This window comes from Salmo trutta, chromosome 4 (assembly GCF_901001165.1).
Source record: "Salmo trutta chromosome 4, fSalTru1.1, whole genome shotgun sequence".
Taxonomy (NCBI): domain Eukaryota; kingdom Metazoa; phylum Chordata; class Actinopteri; order Salmoniformes; family Salmonidae; genus Salmo; species Salmo trutta.
This window is the reverse complement of record NC_042960.1, coordinates 34,975,941-34,993,060: the sequence shown is the minus strand read 5'-3', so window position 1 is coordinate 34,993,060 and position 17,120 is coordinate 34,975,941. Positions and strand designations below refer to the sequence as shown.

Sequence of the window (17,120 nt, the reverse complement as noted above, 5' to 3'; positions counted from 1 at the left end):
CCTCCCCCCTCATGTCCTTTCGTCTCTCTAACTTCACTAGGGAGGAGAGCTAGGAGTCAGCTGATACCTGAAGATTGAGAACACCCGCTCCTCTCCCCTGGAGCCCAAACACACAGTTCTCTCTCTCTCACTCTCTCGCTCTCTCTCTCTCGCTCTCTCTCTCTCTCTCGCGCTCTCTTGCTCTCGCGCTCTCTCTTTCTCTGTGTGTGTGTGTGATGAATGTCTGCCCACTCAGCACAGCCCCCTCTGTTCAAACCAAAAAGAATCAGACCCAGAGCCCGAGCCCGAGTCCAAGTCCAAACCACCTCCTCATTAGACAGATACTGTAGCAGTCTGTATGACACTAGTTTCAAGTACTGCTCACAATAAAGATGTCTCTAGAAGAGCCTGGTATATAATTACTTGCTAAATATAGCAGTAACCCCTGCTGCCTCCCCCAAAAATTTAACCCCTTGGGGAGGTGTCATTATTTCAATTTGTATTGTTTTAATCTTTATCTTTAACTGTTTATTGTTGGAAAAGGACCCGCAAGTAAGCATTTCACTGTTTTTCACGAAGCATGTGACAAATACAATTTGATTTGGCGCACACACACACACAAACAAAAACACAGTACTTTGAGTCAGGCAGGGAACTTTTGTTCCAGCTTAAAGGGAGAAAGACTCCTCTTGTGTTGATTACCTCACTGACCCCCCTTCTCTCCTTCCTCTCCTCCCCTCCTCTCCTAATCTCCTCTGCTCTCCCTCCCCTCCTCTGCTCTTCCCAAGGCTGATCCCTCTCTCTCCCTCCCTCCCCCACTGCTCTCACCTCAGCTGAAGTGGCTCTACCCTCAAAAGCTCCCACCCCCGCCCTGTCCTCTTCCCCCACCCCCTGGCCTTGTTCCCCTCCTTCTCCTTAAAAGAGGCAATCTTCTGACTAAGCCTGAAAGTGATCACCTGCAGAGAGAAGAGAGAGAGAGAGAGAGAGATAGACCTATGAAAAGACTTCCACCCTGCTACCATACAGCGGATAAATGCAAGCATTCCCATGACTGTGCCTCAAAAACCCAACGTCTACCTGGCCCACCACTCAACCCTGGACTTGCACAGCCTTTATGACCAGGTCCGCCTCTACAAAGCAGCAGTGTTCACCTTCGCCTAGGCCCTAAAGGCATCTGCATGCTTCCCAGCCGAAACAGTGCATATATTATGACGACATTTTGTTCGTTTTAGACTCCGGTGAGGTTTTATTGGGCTGTTCGGGTACACAAAAATGTTTCTGGAGGCAAGCCGAAGTTCAGAGCCGAAGTGTACGCCCCTTCGGCGGTAATTGGTCAATAGTAGGGATTCTTCAATAAAGTCTTTGTTGATAGACAACTTGTTTTCATGCACATTTGTTTTATTGAAAAATACTGCACCAAACATCTTAATTAAAGCAAAAACTTTAAAATGAATGACTTATTTAGTAAATAATGTTTCTGCTACTGTCTCTTATGACCAAAAAGAGCTTCTGGATATCAGAACAGCGATTACTCACCTCAAACTGGACAAAGATTTTTTCATTAAGTCTGACGCTAAGAATTTACTGCTGCTCGCGGACCAGGCCTAAATCCCAGCAGATCCGGGTACCTTTTGAGAATTTGTTGGCGAGTGGGTAACCTGCCTCTACCATCTGTCCTATTGGCCAACGTGCAATCACTGGAGAATAAACTGGATGAGCGCCGTTTGAGACTATCCTACCAACGGGACATTAAAAACTGTAATATCTTATGTTTCACCTGGTTGTGGTTGAATGACGACATGATAATATTCAGTTCGCTGGGTTTTCTGTGCATCGACAAGACAGAACAGCTACCTCCGGTAAGGCGAGGGATGGTGGTGTGTTTATTTGTCAATAACAGCTGGTGCACAATCTCTAATATTAAGGAAGTCTTGAGGTTTTCCTCACCCGAGGTAGAGTACTTCATGATAAGCTGTAGACCACACTATCTACCAAGAAAGTTTTCATCTATATTTTTCGTAGCTGTCTATTTACCACCACAAACCGATGCTGGCACTAAGACCGCACTCAACGAGCTGTATAAGGCCATAAGCAAAGAAGAAAATGCTCATCCAGAAGCACCACTCCTTGTGGCCAGGGAATTTAATGCAGGAAAACTCTAGACCACCTTAACTCCACACAGAAATGCATACAAAGCTCTGCCTAGCCCTCAATTTGGCAAATCTGACCATAATTATATCCTGATTCCTGCTTACAAGCAAAAACTTAAGCAGGAATTACCAGTGACTCGCTCAATACGGAAGTGGTCAGATGACACAGATGCTAAGCTACAGGACTGTTTTGCTAGCACAGACTGGAATATGTTCCAGGATTCATCCAATGGCATTGAGGAGTATATCACATCAGTTACCAGCTTCATCAATAAGTGCATCGATGACGTCGTCCCCACAGTGACCGTACGTACATATCCTAACCAAAAGCCATGGATTACTGTCAACATTCGCATTGAGATAAAGGCTGGAGCTGTCGCTTTCAAGGAGTCCTACTACACCGGTTCTGACGCTCGTCGGATGTGGCAGGGCTTGCAAACTATTAGGGATTACAAAGGGAAACACAGCCATGAGCTGCCCAGTGACGCAAGCCTACCAGACGAGCTAAATGCCTTCTATGCTCGCTTCGAGGTAAGCAACACTGAAGCATGCATGAGAGCACCAGCTGTTCCGGATGACTGTGTGCTCATGTAGCCTATGTGAGTAAGACCTTTAAACAGGTCAACATTCACAAGGTCGCAGGGCCAGACGGATTACCAGGACGTGTACTCAGATCATGCGCGGACCAGCTGATAAGTGTCTTCACTGACATTTTCAACCTCTCCCTGAACCGAGGTTGTAATACCTACATGCTTCAAGCAGACCACCATAGTCCCTGTACCCAAGAACACCAAGGTAACCTGCCTAAATGACTACCACCAGTAGCACTCACATCTGTAGCCATGAAGTGCTTTAAAAGGCTGGTCATGGCTCACATCAACACCATCATCCCAGAAACCCTAGACCCACTCCAATTCCCATACCACCCCAACAGATCCACAGATGATGCTATCTCAATTGTGCCCCACACTGCCCTTTCCTACCTGGACAAAAGGAACACCTATGTAAGAATGCTGTTCATTAACTACAGCTCTGTTTTCAACATCATAGTGCCCACAAAGCTCATCACTAAGCTAAAGACCTTGGGACTAAACACCTCCCTCTGCAACTGGATCTTGTACTTCCTGACAGGCTGCCCCCAGGTGGTAAGGGTAGGCAACAACAAATCTGACACACTGATCCTCAACACGGGGGCCCCTCAGGTTCGTGCTTAGTCCCCTCCTGTACTTCCTGTTCATCCACGACTGCGTGGCCAAGCATGACTCCAATACAATCATTACGTTTGCCCATGACACCACGGTGGTAGGCCTGACAATGATGAAACAGACTATAGGGAGGATGTCAGAGACCTGGCAGTGTGGTGCCAGGATATCACACACCAAGACAGTGAAGAGGGCATGACAACACCTATTCCTCCTCAGGAGACTGAAAAGATTTGGCATGGGTCCCCAGATCCTCAAAAAATCTTACAGCTGCACCATCGAGAGCATCCTGACTGGTTGCATCACCGCCTCGTACGGCAACTGCTCGGCATCTGACCGTAAGGCGCACCAGAGGGTAGTGTGTACGGTCCAGTACATCACTGGGGCCAAGCTTCCTGCCATCCAGGACTTCAATACTAGGCGGCATCAAAGGGGGAAAAAATTGTCAAAGACTCCAGCCACCCAAGTCATAGACTGTTCTCTCTGCTACCGCACAGCAAACGGTACCAGAGCACCTGTCACATGTATTGACGCTGTAGAGACAAAGCAGGTTTAATAAATTTAATAAATAACTGAAATTACACAAAACAGGAACAGCGTCAAGAACTACAACTACAGACAAAAACAATCAATGCAGCAGCGGGGAACAGAGCAAGGGAACAGACAAATATAGGGGAGGAAAAGAACATGTGATAAGTGAGTCCAGGTGAGTCCAATAACGCTGATGCGAGTGATGAGGGACGGCAAGTGTGAGTGATGGATGGCAGGAATGTGTGATGCAGGGTAATCTGGCGCCATCAAGCGCCAGGGAGATGGAAGACCGGGAGCAGACGTGACAGTACCCCTCCCTCTTGGGACGCCACCCGGCGTCCCACCTAGGCGAACCGGCTGAGATATGGGCGCAGGGCAAGCCGGTTGGGGCATGAAAGCCCGATGAACCGATAGCAGTGTGAGAGCCTGGTGAGCCAGCTCAGGCATGGGAGCCTGACGATCCGGCTGAGGCAAGACGCCTGTCGATCGCACTGAAGAAGGGGAGCCGGATGATCCAGTGACATGTGACGTGGGATGGGAAGCCGCCGAGCCAGGAAAACCTCTCGAACCAGCCAGGGCATGGAAGCCCGACGGGCAGGCTTAGGCACCCCCGGTTCCATCGGCGGTGGGATCCACCCCGACGTCACCAACAAAACAAAAAACTCCTGGACCAGCTCGGCGAACAAGAACTGACGATCCAGCTGAGGCCCAACGTGGGATGGGCGCCATCCGAGCCAACCGGGGCAAGGAAACCTCTTGAGCCAGCTAGGGCGTGGAAGCCCGACGAGCTGGCTAGGCACCCCGGTTCCATCGGTTGCCACCATACCAACCGGAATGCCAGTACTCCCTGATGCTTCGTATGCTGGCTGCTGCATTCTGTCACGCGGAATGATGCTGCAGAGACAAAGCAGGTACGGGGAGTAAACATTTAATAAATAACTGAAATAACACAAGACAGGAACAGCGTCAAGAACTAAAACTAAAGACAAAAACAATCAATGCAGCAGCGGGGAACAGAGCAAGGGAACAGACAAATATAGGGGAGGAAAAGAACATGTGATAAGTGAGTCCAGGTGAGTCCAATAACGCTGATTCGAGTGACGAGGGAGGGCAGGTGTGAGTGATGGATGGCAGGAACGTGTGATGCAGGGTAATCTGGCGCCCTCAAGCGCCAGGGGGAGGGAAGAACGGGAGCAGACGTGACAGCACCAAGTCTAGGACCAAAAGGCTCCTTAACAGCTTCTACCCCAAGCCATAAGACTGCTGAACAATTAATCAAATGGCTATCCAGACTATTTGCATTGAACCCCCCCACCCCCTTTTTTACACTGCTGATACTCACTGTTTATTATCTATGCATAGTCACTTTACCCCTACCTACATGTACATATTACCTCAATTACCTCGAATAACCTGTGCCCCCGCACATTGACTCGGTACCGGTACCCCCGGTATATAGCCTTTTCTATTGTGCTACTTTTAAAATTGTATTTTTTATTTCATAAATGTATTCTTAACTCTTATTTTCTGACAACTGCATTGTTGGTTAAGGGCTCGTAAGTAAGCATTTCACGGTAAGGTCTGTTGTATTCAGTGCATGTGGCGAATACGATTTGATTTGAAATTTGACCCCAATAATTACCGCGGAATATGCGTCAGCAGCAATTTCAGAAAAATCCTCTGCAATATCATCAACAGATGACTCCAACATTTCCTCAGTGAAAACAATGTCCTGAACAAATGTCAAATTGGCTTCTTCCCAAAATGCCGTACGACAGACCACGTATACACCCTGGACACCCTTATTGACAAACAAACAAACAAACAAACAAAACAAAAGTAAAGTCTTCTCATGCTTTGTTGATTTCAAAAAAGCTTTTGACTGAATTTGGCATGAGGGTCTGCTATACAAATTGATGGAAAGCGGTATTGGGGGGAAAGCATATGACATTATAAAATCAATGTACACAAACAACAAGTGTGCAGGAAGAATTGGCAATAAAGACACATATTTCTTTCCTCAGGGGCGTGGGATGAGACAGGGATGCAGCTTGAGCCCCACCGCCTTCAACATAAATATTAATGAATTGGCGAGGGCACTAGAACAGTCTGCAGTACCTGGTCTCACCTTACTGGACTCAGAAATCAAATGTCTACTGTTTGCAGATGACCTGGTGCTTCTGTCCCGAACCAAGGAGGGCCTACAGCAGCACAAAGAATGATACCTATCTCGGCCTAAATATCAACACCACAGGTAACTTCCACAAGGCTGTGAATGATGTAAGATACAAGGCAAGAAGGGCCTTCTATGCTATCAAAAGGAACATAAATCTCAACATCCGAATTAGGATCTGGCTAAAAATACTTCAATCAGTTATCGAACCCATTGGCCTCTATGGTTGTGAGGTCTGGGGTCCACGCACCAACCAAGAATTCACAAAATGGGACAAACACCCAATTAAGACTCTGCATGCCGAATTCTGCTAAAATATATTTTGTGTACAACGCAAAACCCCAAACAATGCATGCAGAGCAGAATTAGGACTATACCTGCTGTTTATCAAAACCTAGAAAAGAGTTGTTAAATTCTACAACCACCTAAAAGGAAGTGATGCCAACACATTACACCACAAATCCCTCACCTACAGACAGATTAACCTAGAGAAGAGTCTCCTCAGCCAGCTGGTTCTGGTGCTTGGTTTACAAACACAAACAGACCCCACAGAGTCTCAGGAGAGAAACACATTTAGACCCAACCAAATTATGAGAAAGCAAAAAGATAACTATTTGACACACTGGAAAGAATCAACCAAAATAACAAGGCAAATTGGAATGCTATCTGGCCCTAAACAGAGTATAGAGTGGCAGAATACCTGACCACTGTGACTGACCCCAAATTAAGAACATCCTTGACTATGTACAGACTAAGTGGGCATAGCCTTGCTATTGAGAGAAGACAGGCTATGTGCCCACTGCCCATGAAATGAGGTGGAAACACTTCCTAAGCTCCTGCCAAATGTATGACCACATTAAAGATACATATTTCCCATAGATCAAACTGACCCACAAAGAATTTGAAAACAAATTAAGCATTGATAAACTCCCATATCTGTTGGGCGAAATACCGCAGTGTGCAATCACAGCAGCAAGATTTGTGGCCCATTGCCTTGAGAATAGGGCAACCAATCGAGCACAAACAACACTGTAAATACAATCTGTTTATCTATTTATCTATTTTCCCTTTCATACTTAAACTATTTGCACATTGTTACAACACTCTATTGTACATAGCCAATAATATAACATTTGAAATGTCTATATTCTTTAAAACCTTTTGTGAGTGTAATGTTTACTGTTAATTTCTAATTGTTTATTTCCCTTGTTCATTTCCCTTTTGTTTGTCTATTCCACTTACTTTGGCAATGTAAAAATCTGTTTCCCATACCAATAAAGCCCTTTGAATTTGATTGATAGAGCAAGAGAGAGAAAAGAGAAAAATTGTGTGATTGTGGCTACCCTTACAAAAAAATATGAACAAATCAAGTGTGAATTTTTTTTTTAAGTCGCGGGCGCTACCTTATCACGTCACCATGAGCAACCATGTCCGACTCATCTCCGTTACATTTTCACATGTACATTTTCACATTTTAATGGGAAACAGGATAAATAAGGAGCTTTGTTTCACTGTTTCTTTTCCAATATATATTTATTATCAATTTCTCTCAAGGTAGACAAGCAGTTAAGCGCACTGGACCAGTGTCCGAAAGGTTGCTGGTTAGAATTCCAGAGCTGACAACATCCCAAAATCAGTTGAGCAACCCTAATTCCTCCTGTAATTCGCTCTGGATAAGAGTGTATGCTAAAAAAACAAAAAAAGCGTATGCTAAATAGAAAAAAAATGTATGCCTCAATCATGACTGTTCAATTCAAAATCATCTCTCTGTAGAAAATAATCGGTTTACATTAATTCCAACAGGAAACACATTCACACATTTTCAAATACATTCAAATCCATTTCAGGCCTGTGCATTAAATGTAATAAAAAACCGATGGACAGCTAACAAGCTAAAAATAGCTAGCTAGGACGAAATGGCAGGCTAGCAAGTGGTTAGCAATTAGAATGGCAGGGCTTGAAAACTATTACAGACTTCAAAGGGAAATCCAGACGCAAGCTGCCCAGTGACTTGAGCCTACCAGACGATCTAAGTGCCTTTTATGCTCGCTTCGAGGCAAACAACACTGAAGTATGCATGAGAGCACCAGCTGTTCTGGATAACTGTGTGATAACGCTCTCGTTAGCAGATGTGAGCTAGATCTTAAAACAAAGCCGTGGGGCCAGATGGATAATCAGGACGTGTACTCAAAGCATGCGTGGACCAACTGGCAAGTGTCTTCACTGACATTTTCAACCTCTCCCTGACTGAGTCTGTAATACCTACATGTTTCAAGCAGACCACCATAGTCCCTGTGCCCAATGAAGCGAAGGTAACCTGTCTAAATGATTACCTTCCTGTAGCACTCACGTCTGTAGCCATGAAGGGATTTGAAAGGCTGGTCATGGCTCACATCAACAGCATCCTCCCAGATACCCTAGACCCACTGCAATTCGCATACCACCCCAACAGATCCACAAATGACGCAATCTCAATCGCACTCCACACTGCCCTTTCTCACCTGGACAAAAGGAACACGTATGTGAGAATGCTGTTCATTGACTACAGCTCAGCGTACAATACCATAGTGTCCACGAAGCTCATCACTAAGCTAAGGACCCTGGGACTAAACACCTCCCTCTGCAACTGGATCCTGGACATCCTGACGGGCCACCCCAAGGTGGTAAGGGTAGGCAACAACACGTCTGCCACGCTGATTCTCAACACTGGGGCCCCTCAGGGGTGTGTACTAAGTCCCTTCCTGTACTCCCTGTTCACCCACGACTGTGTGGCCAAACACGACTCCAACACCATCATTAAGTTTGCTGATGACACAACAGTGATCACCGACAACGATGGGACAGCCTATAGTGAGGAAGTCAGAGAACTGTCAGTGTGGTGCCAGGACAACAACCTCTCCCTCAATGTGAGCAAGACAAAAGAGCTGATCGTGGACTACAGGAAAAGGCGGGCAGAATAGGCCCCCATTAACATCAATGGGGCTGTAGTGGAGCGGGTCAAGAGTTTTCAAGTTCCTTGGTGTCCACATCACCAACGAACTATCATGGTCCAAACACACCAAGACAGTCATGAAGAGGGCACGACAAAACCTTTTCCCCCTCAGGAGACTGAAAAGATTTGGCATGGATCCCCAGATCCTCAAAAAGTTCTACAGCTGCACCATCGAGAGCATCCTGACTGGTTCCATCACTGCCTGGTATGGCAACTGCTTGGCATCTGACCATAAGGCACTACAGAGGGTAGTGTGTACGGCCCAGTACATCACTGGGGCCACGCTTCCCGCAATCCAGGACCTATATAATAGGCGGTGTCAGAGGAAAGCCCATAAAATTGTCAGACTCCAGTCACCCAAGTCATAGACTGTTTTCTCTGCCACCGCACGGCAAGCCGCACCAGAGCGCCAAGTCTAGGACCAAAAGGCTCCATAACAGCTTCTAACTCCAAGCCATAAGACTGCTGAACAAGTAATAAAATGACTATTACATTTGTGTGTGTGCCTTTCCAAATCATGTCCAATCAAATGAATTTACCACAGGTGAACTCCAAGTTGCAGAAACATCTAAAAGATGATCAATGGAAACAGGATGCGCATAAGCTCAATTTTGAGTCTCATCGCAAAGGGTCTGAATACTTTTTTAACTAAGGAATTTATGTTCATTTTCTGTAATACATTTGCTAAAATTTCAATATAACTGTTTTTGCTATGTCATTATGGTGTATTGTGTGTAGATTACTGATGATTTTTATTATTATTTTTACTCTGCTGTAATCGCTGCCAAAGGTGCTTCAACGAAGTACTGAGTAGAGGGTCTGAATACTTATATAAATGTGATATTTCTGTTTTTGCAAAGATTTCTAAAAACGATTTTTGCTTTGTCATTATGGGGTATTGTGTGTACATTGATGAGGGGAACATTTTTTAAATACATTTTAGAATAAGGCTGTAACGTAACAAAATGTGGAAAAAGTCAATGTGTCTGAATACTTTCCCCCAGTAGATCCTACAAACACATGCTTAGTACTGTTAGAAGCGTAAGAACTGTGGGACTGATGATAGAGTCTGAGATATAGCCAGTCCAAAGAAACCTGAAATGTACTTCTTTTTTTAACCCCATTTTACTGTTCCAAAAAAAGTTTGATCTTTTACCTTTTTGCAACTTGCCATGCCTTCATTTTTTTCTCTCCTTGATGTAAATATATCCCCTGTCCAATTCACAGTTTCTCCACTAGATATCACTAGATCACATGATGTTGAGAAGTTGAGAGAAGTTGCTAGCACTAAGATTTGAATAAAATTTCCAAAAAGACAAGGGCTGTAGCTTTCAAATTATATGTAACTTTCTATATTCTTGCAGGGCCCTGTACAGGGCCCAAACAATAGTTTAACAGGTTAAGAAATGCTGATATTAGAGAAAGAACATGATCAGGTGAAAAAATGTAATGGCAGACTTTTTAGCAGAAGTCATGATGTGGAAAAAAACGCTTTGTCAGCCTCCCTTCTAGTACGGCCTGGTAACAATGACCTCACACAAACACACACACACACACACACAGAAAACACGACTTAGAGGTTGTAGACAGTCCTTTGTTTGATGCCTTCTGAGATAAACACCCAAACAACACCAATCTAAAGACAGCATCCACTTTGCAAATGTGAGGCTACACATTCACAAACACATGCATAGTACACCACAAAACTATTTAAACTAGAAATCCTATATTCATCACATTTTAGCCTCAAAACCATCTTCCCAAGACCACTTTCATAGAACCCCCCCCCACCCCCCTTAGCCCCAACCTCAAACTGACTGACTAATCTCTCTGGTGATAAAAGGGGGCAAGGGAGATGAGTGGGGGGTTGGAGGTTAGGTGGTATATGGTGTAGGGGGTAGTAGGATGGAATCCCAGGCATAGCTGTAGATAAAGGACAAGCGAGACAACACGGATGTCCCCATCCAGGGGTAGGGGGTCAGTATGCCAGACTTTGTCAAGGTCCCCCCATCAAAGACCATTAAGTGATAGTTCATGCTAATCATCTTATTCATGCTGTGTATCTAATCGAATTAGACATTGTTGATGCCTTCTCAGAGACCATTGAGGTTTAAAACGAATTAACACCCCCTGGTCTATGAGGACCTTCTTGAACAAGGGACCAACCAAGCTCTAATTTACCAAAGCACATCTATCAATCTGATACAGGTAGGAAACAGGAAGCAGAACGTATAGAGTAGGAAGTAGATACCAGGAAGTGGAGGTACAGTACTTACTCAGGACGTAGAGGGAGAGAGTGAGGCCAGCTAGACAGAAACCCTCAAAGAAACGCAGTGTGCTGAACATAGTCACGTTGAAGGAGAACGCTACGCTCAAACCAAACACCAACATGAACAGCACCGAGACGATCAGAACCGGTTGACGACCGAACCTGAGAGAGAGAGGGGGGGGGGGGGAGAGAGAGGGGGGAGAGAGAGAGAGGGGGGCAGACATAGAGAGAGAGGGGGGCAGACATAGAGAAACAGAGCGAAAGTGAGAGAAATGGCGTGAAATGGAAGTGGAGAGGAAGAAATTAGTATTTTGGTCTGGAAGAGAACGTTCCGATCCTCTACAGTCTGTTTCCCCTGACAACCTGGTTCAGTTGTCAGCAGGTCATTGGGTCAGAGAGTTGTGAACCAGTTATTCTATAGCCTCTGTTGCTATAGCTACAGCTCATCCTACAGACAACCTCAACACGGAGAGCAGAGGGTGTTTTAGCACAAGACGATGCTCTATTCTGAGATGTATGGGAGAAGGGGATACAGACACAGAGTGGGAAACAGACACAGATGTGTCTGAAACTGACACACAGAGTCTGTGTTCAGATTCTCCATCCTTTTCCAGAAGTGTACACTTGCAAACTCTCTGTCATGGATCTACAGTAAACATTTTGAAAACTCCCTCCAACTAATGCTTACACCAATCTGATGCTTTAGAATCCATGACAGGGAGTGTGCAAGTGCATACATTGGGTGAAATGTGGAGAATTGGGATGCAGCCACAGATGTGAAATGGAAGAAGAGGACAGTGCAGGGTAGTGTACCAGTCGGCTACGACTCCCATCACCAGGTAGCCGAAGATAGATCCCACTAGGAAAGAGAACTTAGCGATGTGAACCTTCCAGGCTGAATCACACACCAAGTTCCACTGCAGAGAGAGAGAGAGAGAGAGGAAATTAAATATATTGTTAACAACAGGAAATAATACCTCAAACATCCTTATTGGTTGTGAGTCTTTTGTATTACCTTTTCCCCCCACCCCTCTTATAATTACACTAGGTCCTAATGCAACCAAAATTGATAATTTCATGGTATGATTTTTTTTATTTGGTGGTGAAAGAAAGAGAGGGACAAACATACACCATATATCTATCAAAAACATTATATCCCACAGCAAACACCACAACAGAAAGAGTAATGAGTCACTCGTTAGAGAATAGAGACAAAACTCAAAGATCCCTATGCACAATTTGGTTGGAGTTTTTTACCCTGAGAACCTGTGTGCAGATGGAAGGCACTGACAGCACAGAGTGATGTGATTTATCAACACTGTCTGTCTGTCTGTCTGTCTGTCTGTCTGTCTGTCTGTCTGTCTGTCTGTCTGTCTGTCTGTCTGTCTGTCTGTCTGTCTGTCTGTCTGTCTGTCTGTCTGTCTCTTTCTTCCTCTGACTTGCTCTCCTGTTGCTCTCTCTCTCTCTCTAATTCTCCCTTTGTCTCTCACACACTCTTTCTCTATCTCTTTCTGTCTCTTGCTCTCTCTCCCTCCCTCTCCCTCTCGCACTCTTCACCCCTCTCTCTCTTTCTTTCTCTCCCTCTGCTATGCTCTGAATGTGCTGATTATTCATGAAGGTCGATATGGAGTTTGAGTGTGCAAACATGTCGTAATCTCATGTGTACCATTCAAACATACACCACAAGGGAACCAGAGATACTGCTACTGCGTGTGTGTGTGTGTGTGTGTGTGTGTGTGTGTGTGTGTGTGTGTGTGTGTGTGTGTGTGTGTGTGTGTGTGTGTGTGTGTGTGTGTGTGTGTGTGTGTGTGTGTGTGTGTGTGTGTCCGTGTGTGTGTCTGTGGGTGCATGTGTGTGAGAGTGAAATAGAAAATGATAGATTGACAGTGAGATTGAGAGTGAGAGAGCTTTTAGTGTGTATAGCCTGTCTGTGTTCATGAGTATCAGATAATAAGAAAATCTATGTTTAGTGTCAATGCACACAATAGTGTAGTTCATTTAAAACAGCTTTTGGGAACAGAGGCCTGTGAAGGTGTGTGTGTATGCGTGTGTGTGTGTGTGTGTGTGTGTGTGTGTGTGTGTGTGTGTGTGTGTGTGCTTACGTTCAATGTGTGCATTCGTGTGTGTGTGTGATGTGAAGCAGAAAGCGTATGGCTGTTTAACAGTGACTCACACCCTGCTGAGCCCCCAGCTTTGTTCCAGAGCAGAGGGCGTGAGAGACGAGGAGGGGGAGAGGAATGGAGGAAAAGATAGAGGGATGGAGGGACGGAGAGAGAGAAGAGAGTGATAGAGAGTTGGAGGGAGAAAAGGACGAGAGAGTGAGAGAGCAGGATGGGGAGAGGGAGAGGGAGCAGAGAGTAGGGTGATAAAGAGCGATAGAGGGATTGAGAGAGAAAGAGAGAGATGGAGCTAGAGGGAAGAGAGAGAAAAAGAGAGGAGAGAGTGGGAGGGAAGGAGAGAGAGAGGGAAAGAGAGGAAGAGGATAAGAGGGAAAAAGGAAGAGGATCTTTGGGTATGAGTGATAAGTCTGCAGTGGCCTGGGCAGTGTGAGAAAGAAAGACAGTCTGTAATAGGTGTATCTAATGGCTATTTTAACCCAACACACACACTGAAACCTTATCTCATAGAAGTTTAAGATTCAATAGATTGTTTGTCAAACCTGCTCATATGCTGGTTCATGTGTTGGGGTAACAAGAGACAGCTACACCTACTCTTCTTCTATGATGGATCATAGAATAATCACATTTCCTGCTCTCATCAGCACCACAGGGGCTACACTGCCACATATATCACATTAAACACTGAATAACTAAATTAGCTCGCATGGATAATTATACTCCAGAGTGCAGTGTGTTTTTGATCATGCCAATTCAGGTCAAAAGAGAAATGAAAGTGGTTTGAAAATGAACTACTGTGTGCTCTGAGAGCAAACTGTGATCTGTTTTACAGTAGGCCTATGGCACAGAATGGAACACTGGACAGAGTGCATGCGCTGTCCATGGTGCTGGGTAGGCTACATTTCTTTGAGAATTAGCTCGTGCCCGCCCCATAGTTGCATAGGATGCGGTGTTGGTGATTCTGATGATTAGGCCTATTATGTATTTTCAGACGCAGAAATCATCAGAAGGAAGGTATGGTATATGGAGCACACGTTACCTTGGTAACCACGTTCTGACTGAGTCCAGTCTGCAGCTCGAGCTTCCACTCCTTGCACTCGCATTCCATGCCGCCGCTGTAAGGCACGGGCTTACCAATGTCTCCGTTCGTGGCGGTCACCGGTAACTTTAAAGAACCAACGGTCCAATTACTTCCGTTAACAAGAGGCTGCACGCACGTGCCTTTTGGTTGCGCCAAAAGGAAATAATCCGAAAACTGGCTAAATCCGATAAATAAAGCCGGTATCCACGTCAGAACAACGAGCTGTTTTTGGTGTTTCCCAAATCCCCCGAGAGACGGTAGTACCGAGACGTCGACGTGCGGCAGGAGCCTAGGTGCCTGTGTCTGCTCCAGCGGCATGAAGCCGTTCTCCGGTGGTGGTTGTTCCCGGTCCTGCCGCTGCGCCTCCGCCACCGGCCGCTCTGGTCCCGCTGCCATCTATGCAACAAAGAGCTGCCAAACCCCACAGCCAAACTCCGGGCGCTCTGCTGCCCTGTCCACTCCGCTCTGCGTAAACCCTTTGTTACAAAGGAAACCCAGAGCGCAGGCAGACAGATCTTGTGTGTCCAACAAAGACGCACAGAATGGGGTCCTCTGGCAGATTACCGAGTGGCTGGTCATCTCACCATGGTGCTCCGGTTAGAATGGGCCGACAGAATAACGGTTTCAGGTGGAGCCTGGGGCTCAGGGGGAAGCCGAGGTGAGGACACAGGCAAGGTGTTGGCTCGGAGAGGAAGGCATGCTTACCATGTGCTTTGTGTTCCAACCAGGTACAGCATCCATATGGGGCTAACACACAGGCAAAGAGGTGTGGGTGACCGATCAGTCTAAACTCGAGGCTGCACATCTGCTAGCCCCTCCACGCGCTCCACAGGTAACACACCTGTCCAATCCTTGACCCCTCGCAGGTATTGTGGTGGTGGTGGTCATTGCTCCAGTTAACAGACAAAACCAACCGTTATCCTACATCTTGTCCGGCTCTCAAACAATAAGAGATCACCGTTTGATTTCCATGAACAGGTAGCCTATTTCTCTATTCGTCTGGGTCTCCAGTCCTGAACAATTCGATCACACACCCAGTGTCTGAGAAAGAATCAAGCCCCGCCCGCCCTGGTCGTGCACCGCGCTGTGATTGGTCCGTGTTTACGGGGCGATTGCACTACTCCACGCGCAATTGGGCATCGGTGCCGTAACCCAGGCCTACCAAACGGCAACAAAGATCTCCTTTGTTTAGCCCATGCCCCATTTCCCACAAAATAATAAGACGAGTTTATGCGAAATACTACAATTAGTGTTTATTGTCGATGAGGGTAGATTAGCTGAAGATTTTGTGTTGGAAGCTATAATGATTTGTGTCAACTAAAGCGAGCGAGGGGCTCACAATCACAGTCTACCGAGCCCCCCATATAGCTCAGTTGATTATAATATCCATGTCAGAACGTCTGACTCATAAATAGATAATAACGTTTGCATTTCTAGAGATGACAATAGCCTGTCACACAGATGGGTTGCAGTTGCAGCCTATTGTACAATTATCACATTGTCGCCTCTGCAAGGTGATGTGTGGATAGTATGACGCCAGAGGGCACCAAATGATCACAAACGAAGGGCGAGTGCAATCAGAGATCAGTACACAATAACGAGATACTCATGTCTCCGCCCTAACAATGGGAGTCGTTTTTCTACGGGAAGGTAGGCGAAACGTTTAGGTCCAAAATAAACCGATAGAAACCGAATTGGGCTTATGTTTGACATAATTTGGCAAGAGTGAAACCTCTCGCTTCGCCTCTTCCTCTCTGGTGTAATGCATTGCCCAATGTATGACAGTAGGCAGGTCCCATTGACCCACGTTTAAAGCCAATTTTTGCTTGATTGGAAATGTGGTCGCAGGCGCCTATGGAGGGTGCGACGCAATGGCGGAGCCCCTGTAGGCATGCAGAGGCCAAATTGAGCTCCATACCACATCGCTGTGCGCCTCCCAAATTTGTAACAATGCGGAGGGCTCCATATTGCGCCGTATAGCTCCACATTAACATGACTGGTAGGAGGGGGCGGGAGGTCCTGTATAAACACTATCTCACTTGACACCTTCCTTCACAACAGCTACAGCTCATATCACCTTAAACGCTGCACGGACAAAAATCAGATATAGTTGAAGACATTTTCTAAAGATCAATTACATTTTTATCAGTTCAACAAGGGTGGATTTTTGTTTTTGTTATAGAGTGAAAAATGATACTGGCTCATCTAACCAATAGGTGGCGCTGTCACCGGTCCTAGGTTGGTAACTGTTCTGTGAGCAATAGAGTTAGTTAGTTGAGTATTGGTCTCCATGATAGATAGTGGTGTAAATCAGTTCCTATTAAATGACAAGTAAAGATGACCTCCTGTGTACTCCAGTTATATGTTAGTCTATTCAATATACTACATTTGGCGACGAGACTAAATCGGAAGAAGTTTTCGGTGAGACTAGAGTTTTATGAGTTATGAACGGTGAAACTACCGTGACTGAATATTAGCATGCTAGTTAGCTAGGAAAGGCTAAGCGAGTGAGAGTTATCGACATGGGGAAGCTAGCAAATACTTCGCCTTCTTTTTGGAAGCAGTGACTGGACGACAGAAAGGATGGCAGGCACAGTAGGATTGGTGGTACCATTTGACAACAAGA

The 17,120-nt window shown here is 45.7% G+C and overlaps 1 protein-coding gene across 2 annotated transcripts in view; it reads right to left on the bottom strand.

Annotated features, from left to right (window-relative positions):
• LOC115192285 (solute carrier family 22 member 23) overlaps window positions 1-15,508 on the bottom strand; it is a 43,982-nt gene extending 28,474 nt beyond the window's left edge. For both annotated transcript variants that reach the window (XM_029750601.1, XM_029750603.1), the window contains exons 1-3: window positions 14,453-15,508; window positions 12,110-12,213; window positions 11,304-11,458 (exon numbers count right to left, since the gene is read on the bottom strand). In XM_029750601.1, coding sequence (XP_029606461.1) covers window positions 11,304-11,458; window positions 12,110-12,213; window positions 14,453-14,890 — 697 coding nt within the window. In that variant the 5' untranslated portion in view covers window positions 14,891-15,508. The remainder of the gene's footprint in view (window positions 1-11,303; window positions 11,459-12,109; window positions 12,214-14,452) is intronic.
• Between the last annotated feature and the right edge of the window lie 1,612 nt (window positions 15,509-17,120).